This window comes from Peromyscus leucopus, chromosome 8b (genome assembly GCF_004664715.2).
Source record: "Peromyscus leucopus breed LL Stock chromosome 8b, UCI_PerLeu_2.1, whole genome shotgun sequence".
Taxonomy (NCBI): domain Eukaryota; kingdom Metazoa; phylum Chordata; class Mammalia; order Rodentia; family Cricetidae; genus Peromyscus; species Peromyscus leucopus.
Window position 1 is genome coordinate 54,157,842 of NC_051086.1, and position 20,771 is coordinate 54,178,612.

General features: G+C 43.5%; 1 protein-coding gene across 1 annotated transcript; it reads right to left on the reverse strand.

Moving 5' to 3' along the window:
- Positions 1–8: 8 nt before the first annotated feature.
- Positions 9–19,138, reverse strand: LOC114688015 (NACHT, LRR and PYD domains-containing protein 1b allele 4-like). Its single transcript, XM_037201177.1, is given in 4 exon segments — positions 9–2,302; positions 4,778–4,948; positions 6,912–7,087; positions 17,423–19,138. Coding segments are annotated over 4 exon segments (2,157 nt in total). The 3' UTR covers positions 9–2,208.
- Positions 19,139–20,771: the final 1,633 nt, after the last annotated feature.

Sequence of the window (20,771 nt, forward strand, 5' to 3'; positions counted from 1 at the left end):
TGTCCTGCCCTGAATGCCTGGTGGAGCTGTAGCTGTATAGATAAAATTTTGTCTTAAGACTAATAAAGCTAACAGACATAAGAGCTAGTGTATGTAGACTTTTTCTCTCAGATACCCCATACCAGACATAGCATCTTCCCTGGACTCTGGGCAATCATAGTTCTATGTCCTTGGGTGTCTGAGAATGTCTCAGATGAGATACTTTTGTCTGGACACTTAACACTGACCAAATGCCTGCCAATGAAGGAAATTTCCGGAAAGCAGACCTCTAAGTTTACATTGGAGAAAGGAACAAAAACCTGGTTGTGGGAAACAGATTTTGACTGTGTGACTGTTTTCACATATAGCTGGGGAATGTTATCCAAATACCCCAAATGAATAGGGGAAGTTGTACCCAATAAACAATCAATCATACTGCTAGAAATTCTTGGTAAAAGAATCAGATGGGAAGGCTGCAATAGTACATGAGAAATTCACTGCAGGAAACAGCTAATACATTCAAAAACCAGTATCACCAAGACATCTTACGTTTTGGCTTCAACCTCCTCCAGAGCCCCTGGCTCTAATGGGTCAGCCTTGTCAGTGCCAACTGAGTTCCTACTTTATATTTCTGCATCTCACATCAAGACACTGTGTATAGCTGCACAAAATGACTAATAATCACTTATCCTGAATGCCAATCAACTAGACAGTACCACTCAAATCTCTCTCCTTTCTGTTCTCTGCTCTCGCCCTCCACAGACTCCACCCTGTTCCCAAGATGGAGCGAGCAGTATCCTGAACCTCTGCAGCATCCTCTGACAGGCATCCCTCTTCTGATCTGGTCCCTGCTAGCACATTTTCTACATAGTAGCTGACCATAAAAAGTGGGTAGAGATACACCTTCGTAGCTGAGGCATTGGATGCCTCTCATTTCCTCTGGGGAGAAACAGAAGATTCTTAGCATGGTTCATAGTTCTTGCTATGGGCCCTGTCCCCCACCAGGCACTCCTATGCCACCCTTTCCTTCTAAAATCCAGATCAGTGACTCTCAAATCACTGTGTCAAAATGTCACCTACATGGCCTGCTAAATCAGAAAGCTCACTGAAGGAAGCTTCCCCACCTGAGATTATAAGTCTGCAGGGATGGAGTGGGTCCTGAGAACCTGTATTTCTGTTGAGCTCCCAGGTAATGGTGAGGCAGAGCAGATGGTCTCACACATGGTTTCCTGTCCCTAATGGGGTTGCTCACTCTGCTTCCTTAGAACCTCTATGTCTGCCTGGAATTTTCTCCTTCTTGGCTCATCCCTATTTCTCATCTTTGAGAGTTCACCTCAGCTCACCTCAGCTTTTGATGAGGTCAGAAAGACCACCACTGCACTCATAGGTTTTCCAGGTATAATTATGTGGACTGGGGGAACAAGTATCTCCTCCCTGCTGGACTGAGGTCATGTCAGTCTTGTTTACTGATGTGCCCTCAGATCCAAAAATAGTGTATGAAGGAAGTAGGTCTCTAGGAATGTCTGTTCAATGAATGGCTGACCCTCCAAAGTCTTTAGTACCCCTCTCTGTTTCACACCATGTCATAGCAGCTAGGAACTTGAGAACAGATGGAATTTATGGTCACAAACTGAAATGTGCCAAAGTGGGAGAACATGGGGCTTCAGCACAGTCTCTGGAGTGAAGATGACTTTCCTGTCCGGCGGCTTCTCCTCAATCCTTTAGTACAGTGTGTGTGTGTGTGTGTGTGTGTGTGTGTGTGTGTGTGTGTGTGTACATATGTATGTTGAGACAGTGATACACATCATGTTTTTTTCCCTAAGAATCTTTCTTTATGTGTCTTTCTCACCTCTGTGTGGTGACTACTTTCATTGTTCCAGTGGTCTGGGTTCCCTGGTGGTTACTACTTATTATCTATTATTATCACACTTGCTGTGCCAGAGGACTCACCACTAACTCAGCTTTTCTTTTATCTCAATTGGAGAAATTAAGAAGGTATGTTATATGATTCTATTTTTAAAGTTCATATAATCATAACACAAACACACACACACACACACACACACACACACACACACACACACCTACTTTACCTTGATTGGTGTGGTTCCTGGTCTCTCTCTGGCTCCCTTTGTCTTTCCCATCACCTCAGGACCCTGTTCCCACCTCTCAGATCTGGAGCAGCCACATAGCACCTGGGTTGACCAGTAGGAGTTCTGTGCCCACCCCTTACCATGTGCTGGAGATGAGCAGCCGTGGATTTTTTGCCTCCAGGGTCCTGAGCTCCATCATCACCTGGTCACTGAGAGGGGCCTGGTCCAGCCTGCAAGCACAAGAGGGGGGCTATTTCTTCCGGGGTCCCCCACAGGATCATAAGGCCTCAGGGTCCAGGATTCTGGACCCTGTTGTCTGTAGATGGAGCTAGTTAGGAGCCTTTTTAAGACTTATTCTTGAGTCAAAACGAGGACAAAGGATGGAGCAGGCTAAGAAGAGGGAGGTATATCCATGACACAGTCTCAGTGGGGCTTGGTCAGTGTGTAAGGAGATATGAAGCCAGGATGAGGACCTTTGGAACTTTCCAGAGCTGAAATGAGGGTCTTACCATTTATACCCCTCCCCCACAGGTCACTCATTGGAAACAGATTGTCTCAGGGAAGGGAACATGGCCATAGATGAGGGTATTCTTGTTGGCAAAGGGCCACATCAGCATTCCCAGTGGCTGGAGGTCATGGCCATATCCCCAAAGGTATTCTGGGCAGGTGTTCACAGTAAACACATAGTGCTGGATCGTGAGTATTCTCCTTGAGGGAAAGAGCCTTGGTACCATCCTCACCTCCCTCCCCCTTTCCTTTAGTGCTTAGGGGGTAAAGTAAGCCTTGTCTTTACATAGCAGCCATAACCCGAGGTCTGCTGGTCCCATTCTTATGATCCTCAAATTCCAGGATTTCTGGGTATTAGGGTAGTGACATTCTCTGGGTTTCCACATCCTCAGTCCATAACCATAGCTATACCACTACCATCTGCCTATTGGGAGGCACAGATAAAGCAGGAGGGGTAGCTTCCTGCACTCATCAGAGGCTGAGCCATGTCACATGCAGCAGACACCAGCTCCGAACAGGCTCTTCAGCCTGTGAGAAACAGTCGTGGCTGAAAGCAGGCTGGGGAACAAAGGTGGCAAGCATCTGGGCCAGTTTCAGCTCCCACAGGGTGGAAAGAAAACTCTTCACTGCCCAACTGCTTTTGTGCATTTAAACCAGAGAGTTGGAGAGATGGCTCAGTGGTTAAGAGCACATACTGCTCTTCCAGAGGACCTGAGTTCAATTCCCAGAACCCACTTCAGGCAGCTCATATCTACCTGTAACTCCGGTTCTGGAAGATTTTGACTCCTCTGGTCTCTGAGGGCACCTGCACTCACAAATACCAGTGATTCTCAACCTGTGGGTTGTGACTTGTGTGTGTGCATGTCGAATGACCCTCTCACCAAGGTTGCCTAAGAGCCTTGGAAATATCAGATATTTACATTACAATTCATAACAGTAGCAAAATTATAGTTATGAAGCAGTGAAAAAATAATTTTATTGTTTTGGTTCAGCAAACCATGAGGAGCTATATTAAAGTGCCACAGCATTAGGAAGGTTGAGAACCACTGACATATACATATACAAGATTAACATAATAATAATAATAAAACAATAATAATAATAACAATAATTGAAGCAGAGGGCCTGACAGAAGGAAGTCCCAGGACACAGGTCTGCTGGACTTCTGTTGACTGGAAGAACCAGAAGACTCTGGGTACAGGGATTGGGAGCCTCTGTGGTTCTTTGAGCCCATGAAGGGCACTGGCCAGCCACCTCTGGGAAGTTCACTAGAAACTGGCTGTGGACTGTGCTGGGGAGGTGGAGACACAGGAGAGGGAGAAGCTCAGAGACGGCATGAAGGTGCTGAGTGGAGGACCAGGGTCTCCAGGGCTGTAGTTTGGAGGCTTCTGAGCTTGTGTGAAACTGTAGTTCAGGGGGAATGGCAGCATTTCTGGTACAGAGGACTGTCTCAGGCTGCTGTAGTGAACCTAGTGACTCTCCGGGCCTCCAGCCTCTTTCTGTTCCAGAGCTTTCCCCAATCCTGCCTATGTCTGGGCCCTGGCCTTGGCTTGGGCCCAGCCAAGTCTTATTTCCCCTTCAGGCCTCAGAAAACTTTCCTGAGCCATTCAATAACATGGAATCTCTCACAGCATGACAATTCTCACAGTACTGTCGACTCCATGGCGTTCAGCAGAGCTTGTCAATACAGAGTCATGTGTTGGTGTTTGATCTATGTCTGTCTCTTTCCACACAGGTTCAGGGGGACAAAGCCACGTGTGTTTGTGGTTGTATCCCTAGGGCTTGGACCAGTGATTGGCACACAGCAGGCCTGATATGAATGCATGCATGGATTTATAAATGAACAAATGATTGAAACACTGTTTTGGAGTAAGGCAAACCTGGGAGTCTGTTAGAATAATAGCCCTGCTAATACATATGATTGCACAGTGCCCAGCTACCTACCTGATATCTTTGTTTCAAACATATGTACATTTTGTATTATTATAATCCATGAGGTGGGTATGACATTCCATTTAATAGATGAGGAAACTCCATTTTAGAGAAGACGGTGACTTGCAATGTCCCTTGACTTGCATAAGTGGCACAGCTGGATGACTATGTATTATCTGTCCCTTTTATGTCTTATCATCTAGTAACACACTTGCATGTCCCTTCCCTTGCCTCCTACCCAGAGGGCATCTCGGGGCATTACTTACCACAGGATTCTGAGGCTGCAGTTAGGATTCCTGAGCCCCTCACACAGCAGCCTCACACCACGGTTGCCCAGGTCATTCTGCTGTAGGTCTAGCTCAGCCAGGCTGGAACTGGCCCTGAACACTGAGGCCAGGTGTTTACAGTGTCCGGATGTGAGGCCACAGTTGACCAGCCTGCAATAGAAGATGCTCACCATCAGCCTCTCCAGGGCTCACAGCTCTTGGGAACTTACCTCAGGTCTCCCTTTGTGAGCCCTGGCATGCTGTGCTAACAGTTTCTAGTCTGGGTGGATAATTCCATGCTTCCCCCAGCTGAGCTGCAGGAGCAATGGAGTACAGGTTGGGGACCACTGCTCTGCTGTGATTTGCCCTGGCAGGGCTCCATGAGGCCCAGGACAGCTCCCTGGTATATTTCAAGAATCATCTGAAGAGATATTCACGAGCCATAGAATAGGGCGTGATCTCACTTGTTATGTGAAATATTAATAAAGATGGAATCCATAAAACAGAGTAGAAGGCTGGTTACAAGGGCAGAGAGCAGGAGGGAATGGGGAGATGCCCTTCTCTGGGTCTGAGGTTTTCTTCCTTCTGTTTTACTTTGTCTCTGCTTTCTTCAGCTCTCCTAGCCCCTTTCTCAGGAAATTTACTTCATTGGTGACCTCACGGGCTTGTTGGTAGTGGGATTCCTTGCTGAATGTCAGTCTCTCATGATCCTCAAGAACGGAATCCCATTTGTTTATCATGGCAAATCTAGCATCTGTCACAGGTATGGTTAAAAAAGTTTGGTGAAACCCCACATCTGACAGAGGATTGATCTCCACAGTATATAAAGAACTCAAGAAACTAGACATCAAAATACTGAACAGTCCAATTAAAAAATGGGCTAAAGAGCTAAACAGAGAATTCACAAAACAAGAATCACAAATGGCTGAAAGACATTTAAAGAAATGCTCAACATCCTTAATCATCAGAGAAATGCAAATCAAAACGACTCTGAGATACCACCTTACACCTGTCAGAATGGCTACGATCAAAAACACCAATGACAGTCAATGTTGGAGAGGATGTGGAGCAAAGGGAACACTCTTCCATTGTTGGTGGGAATGTAAACTTGTACAACCACTGTGGAAATCAGTATGGTGGCTTCTCAGAAAATTAGGAATCGAACTACCTCAAGACCCAGCCATCCCACTCTTGGCATATACCCAAGGAATGCTGATTTATACCATAAAGATACATGCTCAGCTATGTTCATAGCAGCACTATTTGTAATAGCTAGAACCTGGAAACAACCTAGATGCCCGTCAACGGAAGAATGGATGAAAAAAATGTGGTACATATACACAATGGAGTACTACTCAGCAGAGAAAAACAATGAAAGCATGAAATTTGCAGGCAAATGGATGGAACTAGAAAAAATCATCCTGAGTGAGGTAACCCAAACCCAGAAAGACAGTCATGGTATGTACTCACTCATAAGTGGATTCTAGATATAAAATAAAGATCAGACTACAACCCATAGAACCATGGAGGCTATATATATAGCATGGAGGTCCCTAGGACGACTGAGGCTTATAATAAATTTCGGATTTACTCAATTATTGAAAAAAAATAGCCAAACAAATGGAAACACATGAACTATGAACCAAAGGCTGAGAGGCCCCCAGCTAGATCAGGCCTTCTGAATAGGTGAGACAGTTGATTGGCTTGATCTGTTTGGGAGGCATCTAGGCAGTGGGACCAAGTCCTGTGCTTATTGCATGAGTTGGCTGTTTGAAACCTGGAGCTTATGCAGGGATGCTTGGCTCAGTCTGGGAGGAGGGGACTGGACCTGCCTGGACTGAGTCTACCGGGTTGATCACAGTCCTCGGGGGAGGCTTTGCCCTGGAGAAGGTGGGAATGGGGGGTGGGCTGGGGGTAAGGGGAGGGTTTGGGAGGGGGGAGAACAGGGGAACCTGTGGCTGTTATGTAGAACTGAATGATATTGTAAAATAAAATAAAAGGAAAAAAAAATAAAAATTAAAAAAAAAGTTTGGTGAATACTTGATGAATGCCAGTCCTCACTCTAGACTTAGATTTTGCATTTGGTCTACATTCCATCCATCTCTGGTCAGGGAAGAAGCAAGGCCAGACTCACCACAATGTCTTTAGGTGACATTCAGGGCGTCTCAGTGTCTTACAAAGTTTCTGAAGTGCAGTATAGCTCATTGGATTTCCACTTAGGTCCAGCTCCTCCAGGTTTCCTGTGAACTCAAGAGTGGAGAAGAGAATCTTCCAACTGGTATCTGATCCAACAGGTATCCAGGGTTCCACCTGGACCTGAAGGAGAGAGATATGGGGTGGGAGGTAATGAGGGATTTAACTTGTGTGTTCATGGTCTGAGGTGCACATCCCCACACATCACATTAGGTTTCTGTTATCCTGAGCACCAGGCCTCAATATGCCATCTCCAGGATTCACCAGCTTCTACATGCCCCTTTGCTCCAACATCTGGATCCTCTCCTCTGGGTGGTCCCTCATCTACATCCTTACCATAGCATGTTGTGTTCTCATTTTGTATGTCTGTTTCTGTCTGGTCTAGGTGTCTCACAGGGTATGAATAGGTAGTTGGTATCTTTTCTTTTTAATCTGGAATGGCCAGCACAAGCCTGGCACAAAGGAGGACCTTGGTAACTCAAACATCTGCTTCCTTTTGATGTGAATGTACCTGCTTTCCTTTGGAACAGAATTGTAGAGTCTCATGAAGGAAAATGGAAAGAGGAGGTGGGAAGAGAGTTCAGCAGAGGTGGCTGAACATGACTATGATGGGATGTTGAGCATGATTATAAATACTACAGATGTGCTGGTTTACATGGTCCCTATATTGCTGTGGAATAATCCTCCTGTACTTTTGTAAAGATTTGTCACTTGAAATGGTCTAATAAGACTCTCTTTGGCCAGTAGCCTGGCAGGAAGTATAGGCAGGGTGACAAAACTAAGAATGCTAGGAAGAAAAAGGTGGTGTCAAGTGTTGCCAACCAGATGCAGAGGAAGCTAGATGATAATGTCACATGGAGAAAAGGGACCAAGCCACATGGTTAAACATAGATAAGAATATGGGTTAATTTAAGTGTAAGAGCTAGTTAGTAATAAGCCTGAGCTACTGCCCGATCATTTATAAGTAATAATAAGCTTCTGCGCAGTTATTCAGGAACTGGATGGTTGAAGAGAACCATCAGTTTACAAATGGCACCCAATGTGGGGCAAGAATTTCCACAAAAACCTAAGAAAGCTTTAAAAAGGATTCTAAACACACAAAAGTGGAGTTAAACTTGACTTCTTTTTTTTTTTTTGAGGGGGTTGGTTTTTTTTTTTGAGACGGGTGTGTGTGTGTGTGGTTTTTTCGAGACAGGGTTTCTCTATGTAGCTTTGCGCCTTTCCTGGAACTCACTCTGTAGCCCAGGCTGGTCTCGAACTCACAGAGATCCAACTGGCTCTGCCTCCCGAGTGCTGGGATTAAAGGCGTGCGCCACCACCGCCGGGCAAACTTGACTTCTTGGTAACCATTTTTTTCTTGGATGGGCTCTGTTTGCTAGCAGCAAGCAGAGGTGTAGCTCCTGACTCAATGCTAGTGGAAAAACCATGTGGCTCTTTTAAGAGGCCCTGGTACCAAACACTTAAATGGGGTTTATGAGCAGCAGTTGCATGCTACTTGGTGGCAGCATGGATCTAGAAACTTCTCAGAGTTGGTGTGATATATGTGGTCCTGCCAGTACCTCTGCCATGAAGTTAAGCTCTCACAGACCATGGAACTGGGTGGAGCCAGGTGCCAAAGCCACCACTTTAGTCCTAGCCACACCTCCTTAGCAGTTTAAAGACTTACATGTTCAAAAAAAGATAGATATATGCAATAAAGACTGATTCAGACAAAAAAAAATCTTCTAAATTGTTTACAATGTGTTTAAAAACACACATAGGCTTGGGAGAGTAAAGAGAAGGTATAGACAATCATAAAAATGAAATATATAGTTTTAAAATAAAAAGTCCTTAAATAAGGAGTAATTAAAAAAAACACATAAAGATGGAAAATACACAGAGAATCTGTATATTGTATGTTACTGTGTTGTCTTTGAGTTTTTTGACTGCTGAGGAGGGAGCAACAGCTGCTAAGGGATATTTGATTATATATTTTGCTGGATTAATCCAACCTATATATTTTGAAAATGTCTTAACCTCACAATTTAAGTCAAAAGCTATGTTACTTTGGAGAAGAGGTTATGCTTTTATTTCCACAGGAAATGAAAGGTTCTGGATTCATTCTGGGTTAAGAAAAATCAGGTTTGATCAAGGAAGACCACCTAAAATCCTGACTATATAAATATATATAGCCATAAAACTATAAACCTAGAAGAACCACAAGATATGTGATGTATATTTTACCTGCCCAAACACATAACAAAAAACTATCTTTGGATGAAGTGTGTATAATACACAATCTATACTTGTATTAATGCAGATATGTATGTCACCTTTAAAAGTTTATATATTTTCAGAATAAGGAGGCCAGACACCAATGAAAACAGATGGCCCAGGTGATCCAGCATCCAGAACACCTTCAAGGCTGCTGACTGAGATGATCCAGCCTCAGAGACTACTCCAGACAAGACTTAATCATTATCCTGAATTTTCTAGGGTCTCGCAAAGATTACCAGTACCCTCAGTCAGTAGGTAGTAGTCTAGAGAACTATCCTCACATTCCCCAAAATAAATTATGTATATTTGTCATTGTTTAGGGGGGTTTGTTACAAGTTGTTATGGATAATGGTCAGAAAAAAGTTAAACAAAGGAGATTAGATTCAGGGATCATGTTCTGAAAAGAAAAGGGGGGATATGGAAATGATAGGATAAAAGGGTAAATTATTGGATCTACTTTAATCCCCAAAATAACTATCAGTCTTACATATTTTACATTAGTATAGATTTTGGCTTATTATTACAAATTTAAAATTAATTTGTTATATTGTATGTATATTTATACTCTTGTTTAAGGTATTATGTTTATGTAGCTCATTTAAAATTATAATATATAATAAAGAAATTATGGGAGCCTGTTCTCGGGTTCCTCGTGGCTTTATCCAGCAGGTCTGCATAGAGGATGATCAGGACCATGGGCCTGAGTGCAGGTGTCTGAGATGGTCTGCAATTGGCTGTGCTGGGGGAGGAGGTCTTTTGCTCCACCCCTTGGAGTATCTATAAAAACCCTGGGGCAGAGACAGTCAGGGCCTGTTGGAATAGGTTCCAGGCCCTCTCGAGGCTATCCTTTATTTTCTATCTGTTTATCTCTGCAAGATTCTCCACTATAAATCCTTCTATCTAATATTTTTTGCTGCTCGCACTCAAGAAAGCTCTGGGAAGCTGTGGGGGTGGTGGGTAAATGCCCCACAAGAAATACAGATTAATAGTCATCTATAATAGCAAATTTATAGTCATGTTAGGTATGTTTTCAAGGTCATACAGAGATATATTTCAAATAGATAGGCAATCTTCAAATACTTTAAATACCTACAGAATATGGCATTTAAAATGTTTTAGGAATTTAGACTTTTCTCAACATCTGTTCCTGGCAGTATCAGTTACTTCAAAGAGGATGATGGGCATTGAAGAAACTCCCTATGGAGTTTGTTTTATTTATGGCAAAAGCTAGCCATGTAGGCAAAGAAACTGCCCTTACTTGGACTGTTAACAGTATGTTGTCCAAATTGGACAGGCAGGACACAAAAGAAAGTGACTACAGAACTGTGCCAAGACAAGGTGGGACAGTCCTTTAAAAATCCTGCTTCATGGGAAAGTCTGTCAGACATGCTAGGTCCATAGGCCAGAGTTAGATGCCCCAATGTTGCAGAGAAACTTTGGATGACTGTCCAGGCAGCTTGAAGACCCTGTCATTAGGTAACATTTCACCCTTCTGGGGTATTTGATGGAATTGAAGACTAAATAGTTATAATTATAGTTTTTCTTAGTTATAATAGAAAGTAAATTAGACACAAAACTAGATATTAGACTGTCCAAGATAAAATAGATAATTATTTTCTCTAATTTTGCCAAATGCAAATGGATTAGATAGTGTTATTGTAATTCTTACTTAATAACTATTTTTGTTATATATAATCTTACTATGTTAAAATCTTCCTTATTAATTAGACAAAAGGAGGAAATGCTGTGGAATAATCCTCTTGTACGTTGTAAAGATTTTCACTTGAATTGGTTTAATAAAATGCTGATTGGCCAGTAGCCAGGCAGGAAGTATAGGTGGGGTGAGCAAACTAAGAATGCTGGGAAGATGAAGGGCGGAGTCAGGAGACACCAGCCAGATGCAGAGGAAGCAAGATGAGATTGTTGTATTGAGAAAAGTTACCAAGCCATGTGGCTAAACATAGATAAGAATTATGGATTAATTTAAGCGTAAGAGCCAGTTAGTAACAAGGCTGAGCTGCCAGCCGAGCATTTATAAGTGATATTAAGCTTCTGAGTGGTTATTCAGGATCTGGCAGGCAGGAGAGAACTGTCTGTTTACACTATACCTTTGCAAGAATATAAGACTACAGAAAAGAGAGAGAGAAGGGGAAAGAGTGGAGGGAGGGAGGGAGGGAGAGAGAGAGAGAGAGGGAGGGAGAGAGAGAATAATCAGCTCAGAGTAGTAGTGAATTCCTTTAATGCAAAAAAAAAAAAAACCCAACAAAAACTAAACAAACAAAAACCAAGCATATAAAGACAGGAAAATGTTGAGTTCTAGGCAGCCTAAGCTACAAACCTGAAGGGGCTGGGAACAGCTCCATGCCTGGCCTATGCAACATTCTGTCCCAAACACTATAAACAAAACAAAATAACAAACTAAAACAACAACAACAACAACAACAACAACAACAACAACAAAACCCAAACAAACCCACTACTCCAAAAACACAAATGAAAAGTGACCAACTTTAACTATAACAAAAAGTATAGGATATTTACTTCCTGTTTTACAAAAACCAAAGAAATGTCAAGCAAACCAAATACTAAACATTGAAGGATAGTGTTTTTTTTAAAGGCTTTATTTAATTTTTACTTTATATGTGCATTTGTATTCCTGCTTGTCTGTGTGTACTATATGCATGCAGAAGCCTGCAGAGGATAGAATCAGGTACTTGGATCCTCTGGGACTGGAGTGGTTGTGAGCCATCTGATGTGGGTGCTGGGAATGGATCCACATTTTCTATAGGACCAGCAAGTGGTGTTAACTATGGAACCACTTTCCCAGTCCTCAAAAGATGACAGTTTTGTTGCATGTTAGTATTTGCACTGACTGAAAGTGGAACTTCAGAATGTATTATTCAAAAATCAAGAGGTGCCATTAGGAGCCCAACAGAGAAAATTGTTCACCTTGCCATCTTTGATACCTTAATTCCCTGGGCTGGTCCTCTCCGTTCCCTTGGCTTTCTCCAGTCTCCACCTCTGAAGTCTTTTCCTTGTGAGCAATGGCCTCCTGCTTGTCTCCCTGCCTTGTCTGGCTGTCTTTTCCTCTCAAATTCACTTTCTCACTTGTGGTTGAAGCCTCTACCTTTCCCAGGGGGTTGTCCCAGCATCCTTGGGGCTGGTGTTCCTGGTTTCTCTTGCTGTGTCTGGCCTGTCTCTGTACTTAGAATTCTTCGGAAGGTCCACATCAGACCACTTCTACTTACATCTGTATCAAGGTCATCCAAGGCTCACTTGTTTATAATCATAGACACTTAGTAATAACATTAAATGGCCAAGAACAGGAAAACCATTCAATTGGTCAAGGTATTCTCCCTAAGGAATATCATAATGCTATTCAGAATGTTAACTAGACTTTTATAACCTGAGAAGACAGTCTCAATTCAATAAGAAAATAAACATGAGTATAAGATAACAGATACAGCATGGCTCAATATACTGTAGAAAAACAATTAAAAGGTATACCACAATTCTTTACTTCATGCTGTGTAGAAAATCTAGGGTTGTAGGATTCCTAACTGTGGTGCTTTGAATAAGACGTGACCAAGAGTCACAGCATTTGAATGCTTTGTCCTCAACTGGTGGTACTATTTAAGAGTGCTTAGGAGGTGTGACTTTGTGGAAGGAAGTGTGTTACAGGGGGAGGGTTTTGAGATGTCAAAGTCTTGAGCCATTCCCAGTACAGTCTTTCTGCTTCCTGCTTGTGGTTTAGAAACGAGCTCTCAGCTGCTGCTCCAGTCACACCCTTTCCCTCTGCCATGATAGACACTTATCTACCTCTGGATCATAAGCCCAAATAAACTCTTCTATAAGTTGCCTTGGCCATGGTGCTTTATCACAACTATAGAAAATTAACCAACACACTAGGCAATATCTCTATCAGTGAGTTACATCCTTAGCCCACAATATTTTGAGACAGCACCACACTATGTAGCCCAGGCTAGACTGGGACTTCTGACCTTTCCTCAGCCTTCTGAGTTTGGGATGACAGGTATGCATGACCAAGCTTGCTGTGGATATCACTCTATGTAAATAAAACACTGATGGCCAATGACCAGGCAGGAGGTAGGTGGGACAAGGAGAGAGGAGAATTCTGGGAGGCGGAAGGCTGGGAGAGAGACACTGCAGCCACGACCAGGAGAAGAGCATGTAGAGACGCCGGTAAGCCACCAGCCACGTGGCAAGCTATAGATTTATAAAAATGGGTTAATTTAAGATAAAAGAACAGTTAGCAAGAAGCCTGCCACGGCCATACAGTTTATAAGTGATATAAGCGTCTGAGTGATTATTTTATAAGTGGATTGTGGGACTGCGGGGCTTGGGGAACCTGGAGAGAAGCCCTCCAGCTACAAATGGCGCCCAACGGCTCGAGTTTCCACCTTAAACCTGAGAATATTTAATAACCAATTCTAAACAGAGCCAAAACCAGGTTCCTGCTTCTTGTCTCATACGGCAGCTAGATGCGGCAAAACGCAAGTTTGGACACTGGCGGGTTCCTGGCGGGTGCGTCTGACCGGCAGTATGGCGGAAATGAGGCATCTGCCAGCGGCAAATTAAGCTGTGTGGTAGATTTAGTCTTTACTATTATTTAAAAAAAAAAAAAGAGGTTTCTGGGCTACACGCTGCTTTGATAAAAGCTTAGACCCACTATTTCTGAGACTTGATGACTCCCAGAGCTGGCGGAAAACGTACCACTGCCATGTTGGGAAGCTGAAGTGGGCGGAGCCAGCAGCCACAGCGCCGTTTCAGGCTTACAATGGTACAGTTTAAAGCAATAGGCTCAAGGTAATATAAAACATAAGCCACGTAAAGATGGCTACCACACAGAGAATCTGGATTATGTTCTCTTTGATATTCATAACTAAAGAAAAACATTTGATTACAAAACCTGTTGAGTTATGCCAAAATGTATATTTTAAAGGTACCTTGACTTCAAAATTTGGATATAAGGATATGCTACTTTGGAAAAGAGGTTCTGCTTTTGTTTCCACAGAAAGCCAGAGGCTGTGGACTTGTTCCAGATTAAGATACATCAGGTTTCACCAGCCAAGACCCCTGAAAGGACTCCGATGACACCATGGCCCAGATGATCCAACATCCAGATCGGTTTCAAGGCAACTGGTTCACACAATACAGCCTCACGGACTACCCCATAGGTCTAAAATTTTCTTTGCATCCCCATAAGATACAGCGCCCCACCTCCAGCAGGAAGTAGTAAGAGATGCTACGCCCAAATTCCCAAATATACCAAGCTGGCTTTAGAGGTGGAATTGGCTCACTCCCCCTCTAAACCCAGACATATTGCTTTAAAAAAAAAAAATGGTTAAGTGATTCTTGTGTCCCAAATCAGAAGAGCCCTCTGGTGTGGGACAGAGAAAAACCAATATTTTTATTTAAAACAGGTTGATTATAAATGTGATCTCTTTCTAAAAAAGAAAAGGGGATATGATATGGATATATAGGATATGGAGATGATAAGATAAAAGGGTAGATTAATGAACCTACTTTTAAAGAACAACTTGTTTAAAATGTTTTACATTGGTATAGATTTTAGTTTATGTTTAAAATGTTTTACATTGGTATAGATTTTAGTTTATGTTTAAAATGTTTTACATTGGTATAAATTTTGGTTTGTTGATACAAACTTGAGGTTAATTTTGTTATACTGTATATATATATATTTCTATTCTTGTTTGAGATATTATGTTTATGTAACTCATTTAAAATTGTAATGGATAATTAAAAATAGATTAATAATTAGTCATCTATGATAATCATATTTGTAGCCATGTTAGTTAAGTCTTCTAGGTATACATAGATATATTTCAGATAGATAGGTAATCTTCAAACACTTCATAGACCTAGAGAATATGGCATTTAAATAACTTAGAATTCTGTTGACGTGAGACACAATTGCTCCTGGCTGCACCAATTGATCCCGAGAGAATGTTGGGCTTCTAAGACATTTCCATTTGGAAGTTTGTCTTTTGGCACAAAATGGCCTACTGGGCAAAGAACTGCCCTTGCCTTGATGGCTGACAGTACAAATGCAATGCTGTCCTTTCTGGACAAGTGGGACACAAGGAAAGCGACCACTGTACTCTGCCAAGACAGGGTAAGATGGTCTCTTAAAATTCCTGCTTCTAAAAATGGTCTGTCAGATACTCTAGGCCTGTAGCCAATTTGAATGCACCAACAATGCTGAGAAACATCAGGTGACTGTCCAGGCTGCCAGCTGTCTTGGTCTACTCTTGCAAGATTCCCGAAGTTGCTTGCATCCGTCTACCATTTCTCAGGTACCATTATGTTCCTTCTCAGGTCTTTGATGTGGTTGAAGGCTAGATAGTCGTAATTTCCTCAGTTATGATAAAAGATAAGTTAGCTATAAAACCTTAAACTCACAAATATAAGATAGATAGGACATCTTCTTTAATATTGTAACTATAATTCTTGCTCGGTAATTGTTTTGTTATATGTAATTTTACCATGTTAAAGTTAAAACCTTCCTTTTTAAAAAAAGAAGAAAGGGGAAGTGCTGTGGATATCACTCTATGTAAATAAAACACTGATGGCCAATGACCAGGCAGGAGGTAGGTGGGACAAGGAGAGAGGAGAATTCTGGGAGGCGGAAGGCTGGGAGAGAGACACTGCAGCCACGACCAGGAGAAGAGCATGTAGAGACGCCGGTAAGCCACCAGCCACGTGGCAAGCTATAGATTTATAAAAATGGGTTAATTTAAGATAAAAGAACAGTTAGCAAGAAGCCTGCCACGGCCATACAGTTTATAAGTGATATAAGCGTCTGAGTGATTATTTTATAAGTGGATTGTGGGACTGCGGGGCTTGGGGAACCTGGAGAGAAGCCCTCCAGCTACACAAGCTCAGCTATCCCGGTTCTTATGCTGTCCTCTCTGAGAAATGGAATTCTGGAGGATACTAGTTTTTATTATTTTGATAACTGGTATATCCTCACTATTCTACAAGTATATTTTTAATTAGGCCATCCTAATCATTGAAAATGAGTCACTGAGACAACTTCCCATATGTGTGTGACACAGTTTGATCACGTCTGTGCTGTCTGGCCTGTTTTCTTTCCTCTCCTCATTCTGTTTTCTAACAGTTGCTTCGCTACTTTTAAGTCATTTACTTTTCACGTGGGCTTTTGTTGTGTTGTTCAGATTGTTGTCACAGTCCTGAACTCAAGGAACCTCCCTGCTTTAGCCTCCTGAATGATGGGATTCCAAAGTTACGCCAGCAAGTCCACCTCAGCTTATCTGGGGAAAAGCTTCAATGTGTAAAAGCAGAAGACTCAAAGAAAAACATTTCTTCCTCTGGGAATGTCTCCCTTTCTGGTCCACTTGAGTGAGCATTTTCTTCCTCGATACCTGGTGGGTGCCTGACCAATGCAAGATCCACACCCTATGTAACTAGTGTACTTGACTGCCTTAGCTCCAAATTTTGAGGTCCTATTGGCAGCAACTGTATTTTTCCTCCTGTAATTGACTGGTAGGGCCTGCCATAAAATGAGTATTTAATGAGTATTTATGGCATAATGATCTAAAAGGGAGAGAGACACATTCTGGTACTGAGTCATCACTATAGCACAATGAAAGGGAAAATTCTATCCTGCTGCTGGGATTGGCAATAAGTTAAGAAGCCTTTAGGCTGAGTACCAAGTCCTTGCTGCCTTCATCGACACACACAAGGAAGTCATCTGGGCAGGGAAGACATAGGGACTCTCACATATATGCATTCTGAAATGATGATAGGAAGACCTCAGTGGGAAGGTCACTGTCATGGAGATACAGGGTTGTGCCTGCAGGAGCAGAATGTGCAGTCTTGCACGGAGAAAGCACGTTAAGAGAGGGTCAGTAATTGTGGGCCCTTTGAACTGTGTGAAGGGTGAAGATGATTTGAATCAGAAAAGGTGGGTGGTCCTCACTGGGGCATAGGGAGAGATAAAAGCTAATAGCCCCATCACATAGTCAGGCATATAGAGGCAAATAGGTGGTCAGATTCAGCAGTTAAATGTCACTGGTGACCTGTATCCTGTTGCCCTGGAACCAGCTAAGAGTCCTGCTGGTGCTCAGAACATGTGTGCTCATGGGATCCACAGGGAACCTGGAGAGAAGTCTGGAGAGAGGATCTGGATACTCACAGAACCATCCTAGGGGACATCAGCATTGGTCCCTGCTGTCCACAACCATCCAGCTGAAGCCTCTTCACATGGCAGCAGAAATTAATGCAGAAAGTGACCACCATGAGTTCTACATCTGTCTGGATCACCAGGTGCTTCACGTTTGTCTGGAACACTGGGTGCATCATATCTTTCAGGTCACAAACCTGTTTTTTTTGAAGATTGTCCATCACCTGTGTCAGGAGCTCTTCATTCTGAATCTCATACAAACAATGAAACAACCCCAGAGAATAGAGATGTTGGTGCTGGGGCAATGCCCTGGCTTTATCCAGCATTTCCCATAGGGTGTTCAGAGACAAGTGAGTGGTGAAGATCTTCTCCATCACATTCACTCCTTGTTCACTCAAAAGGCCAAATAGGAAGCGTATGGTGGGTGCCTCAAACAGGTCTTGAGTTCCATACACTTCTACTAGTGTTTCCACAACTCTGTAGTTTTCTATATCACCACATTTCTCCTCATTATTCCCCAGGATGCAGAACATTGCTGCAAAGAACTCCTGGAGACACAAGTGGGCAAAGCTGTAGCTCAGAGACCTGGGCTGCTGGACAATTGTTTGAAGGACACCCATCTTCAGGAAAAGGGCAATGACATCCTCAGATAACCCTTGATTCTGGAGATCTCTCTCACAGAACAGGGTCCTTCTTCTCCAGATCCCCTCAGCAGCCAGTGAGCAGAGCCCTCTGAGCTGGGTTCCCAGGGCACTGTCTGGGAGAGTCTGGAAAAGGTATTTCAGGCAGAGAGCTGTGGTGGTCTGTGAGGTCAGTGAGAGGTCTCTCCCCTGCTCCATCTGCTGCTTCAGGCAAGTGCAGACCAGCCAGGATACCCAGGGCACCAGACATAGTGTTGAGAGAACTGGGTTTGAGTCAACCAAGCTAAAAGCTGTAATTGCTTCTCTTTGCTTTGTGAAATATTTGTAGATATATTCCTTTCGTCCAGACTCAGAGAAGCCCAGGACTTCCACCCAACGTGGCTTCCCCAAGGAAGGAATGAACTTCTGTAGAGCTGTGGTCCGAGCTGTGAGCAGCAAGGAAGCCCCAGGCAGGATGGATTTCCCCAGCAAACTGCCCAGGAGTCTGTGCACAGGCTGTGGCTGTCTCCAGTGCTGACAGAGCTCAGGATTCTGTTCCTTCAAGACCCATGCTGGCTCATCTATGCCATCCAGAATGAAGAGCAGCTTCTCAGGGTGAGACAGGATCTTCTTGATGGGAGCTACAGGCACAGTCTGGTCTTTTGCTATGAGCTCAGCCAGACTCAGCTTCTCGCACTGGGCCAGCTCTCTGCAGCTGAAGTAGAAGACATGCTGGAAGCGATCCCTGTAGAGCTGGCCTTCTCCCCATTCTCTCCTCACCTGCCTGGCCAGCATTGACTTCCCAATCCCAGCAGCCCCCTCTAATATTACTAACTGGGGCTCTTCCTGGGCATCTGGCTTTGGGCAAAATAAGTCTTGGATCTCAATCAGATGCCCTCTCTCTTCTGCTACACATTCATGCGAACTTTCCCTGATCAAAGTCTCCCAGCCTCTTGGGCAAGATTTTTGTAGGAGTAGTAGCTGTGTGAAATTTTGGAGAAAACCCCTTGTTTCCCAGGTCTGTGTGTAGTGAAGATTCTCTTTTCCTTGGTTCTGATTTATTTCTGGAATGACTTCAAAATAAGGGAGAGAAAGATGGAGCATAAGTGTACACAGTAGAGTTGTTTGTTCTTTCATTCCTTTCTTTATTCTTTCTTTCCTTTCTTTAATAACTGTACAAGCTTAGGCATCTGTCTAAGCTGTACAACAGATTGGCTGTGGGCTCTGGGATATTCTGAATGGTGCAGTGCAAAGAGCTTGAGCTTTAGAGAGTAGAAGATTCTAGTTCAAGTCTTCACTTGACCTATAATAATGCTGTATGGCCTTCATCCACACACCAGATGTTTATCAATGTCTTACTCTATATCAGTCCTGCTCTTGGGGCTGAGACTACAGGGTGAGTTCACAGACACAACTGTCCTCACTCAGTCTATGTGATGATCCAGTAGCTTTCCCATCTGTGGTCTCTACTGCAGGAAGCCATGGACTACTGGGGGAGATTACAGACAGTAGAGTCAATGTCTGCTCCTGACAGATCCCATTGGCCCCCACCATTGCAGTCCTGACAATATCATTCTGTAAGTCCTGAGATTCTTGGTCTGATGGCATGGCCTTGGTATGCCTTAGATTTTATGTTTCAGGACATGGACTTGTCCCTGTCCCCAGGACTGGAAACTCCAGGCTTGTTTTGGACTGCCTTCCATTGGCAACAACAAGCCTTGTTTGTGGCTACTGTTTGGATGTCTTTTGTCCTCATTAAAACTTATATAGAAACTCAGTTGCCAATGCCACAGTAAGGGAACAATGGTCTAGTGTGAGTATGTGGTGTCATGGAAGAAGGCCCCTTATTAATTTATCAATACTTGTCTTCTAGGAATGGGCAAGCTGTTGTGGGAAGGGGTTCCTTTTCTCTCCTGTAGGCACCTGCTTGCCTATGTACTTTTTTTTTCTGTCTTAAGCTGAGCAGTTTCTACTTGGACTTCCAGACTCCAGAACTGTAATTTAATACACATGTTCTAAACAAAGAAACAAACAGCAAAAAACCAAAACCACTGAGCAACAAAACATTAATCTAATTAATCTTTATCAATAAAAAATTGGGGGTCAAATATTGGGGTAAGAACCTGAAATGTCCTATGCTCCTCCCCCTCCCATCTCAGCCCCAGTAGCCGGCCAGAAGGTAAGAGTCCTTCAGGAAGATCACTCCACCCCCCCCCACCCATTAGACCCTGTAACCTACAAACCCACTTCATTGCCCAGACCCACAGAACCCATCATCCTCCCCTGGCCAACCCTACACCACAAAATCAGCAGCCCCTAGAGGCACAAGCACCACCTGCACCATTTGGAACAAGCAGTGAGTGACTGGTCTCTCAGCTAAACTGCCCCAATCCTTAGTCCCTAAGTGCCAGGACACATCCCCTCCCCCTCCCACCTTAGGCCCCACAGCAGGCCAGCAGGTAAGAGTCCTGCAGGCAGGCTGTTCCACCACTGCAGCCACCCATTGGTCCCTGTAATCTACACAACCCAGTCAACTGCAGAAACTCACCGAAACCATCATCCTCCCCCTGGCCAATAATCCCATGCAAAATCAGCATCCTCTAGAGGCATAAGCACCACTGCACCAAACACCAGCTGCACCACGTGGAAGAAGAGCAGCCTCCCTACGTTCCGCCCTCTCCAGCAACACCAGCAGATCCTATAGGCACAAGCGCCACCTAAACCAGTTGGAAGAACA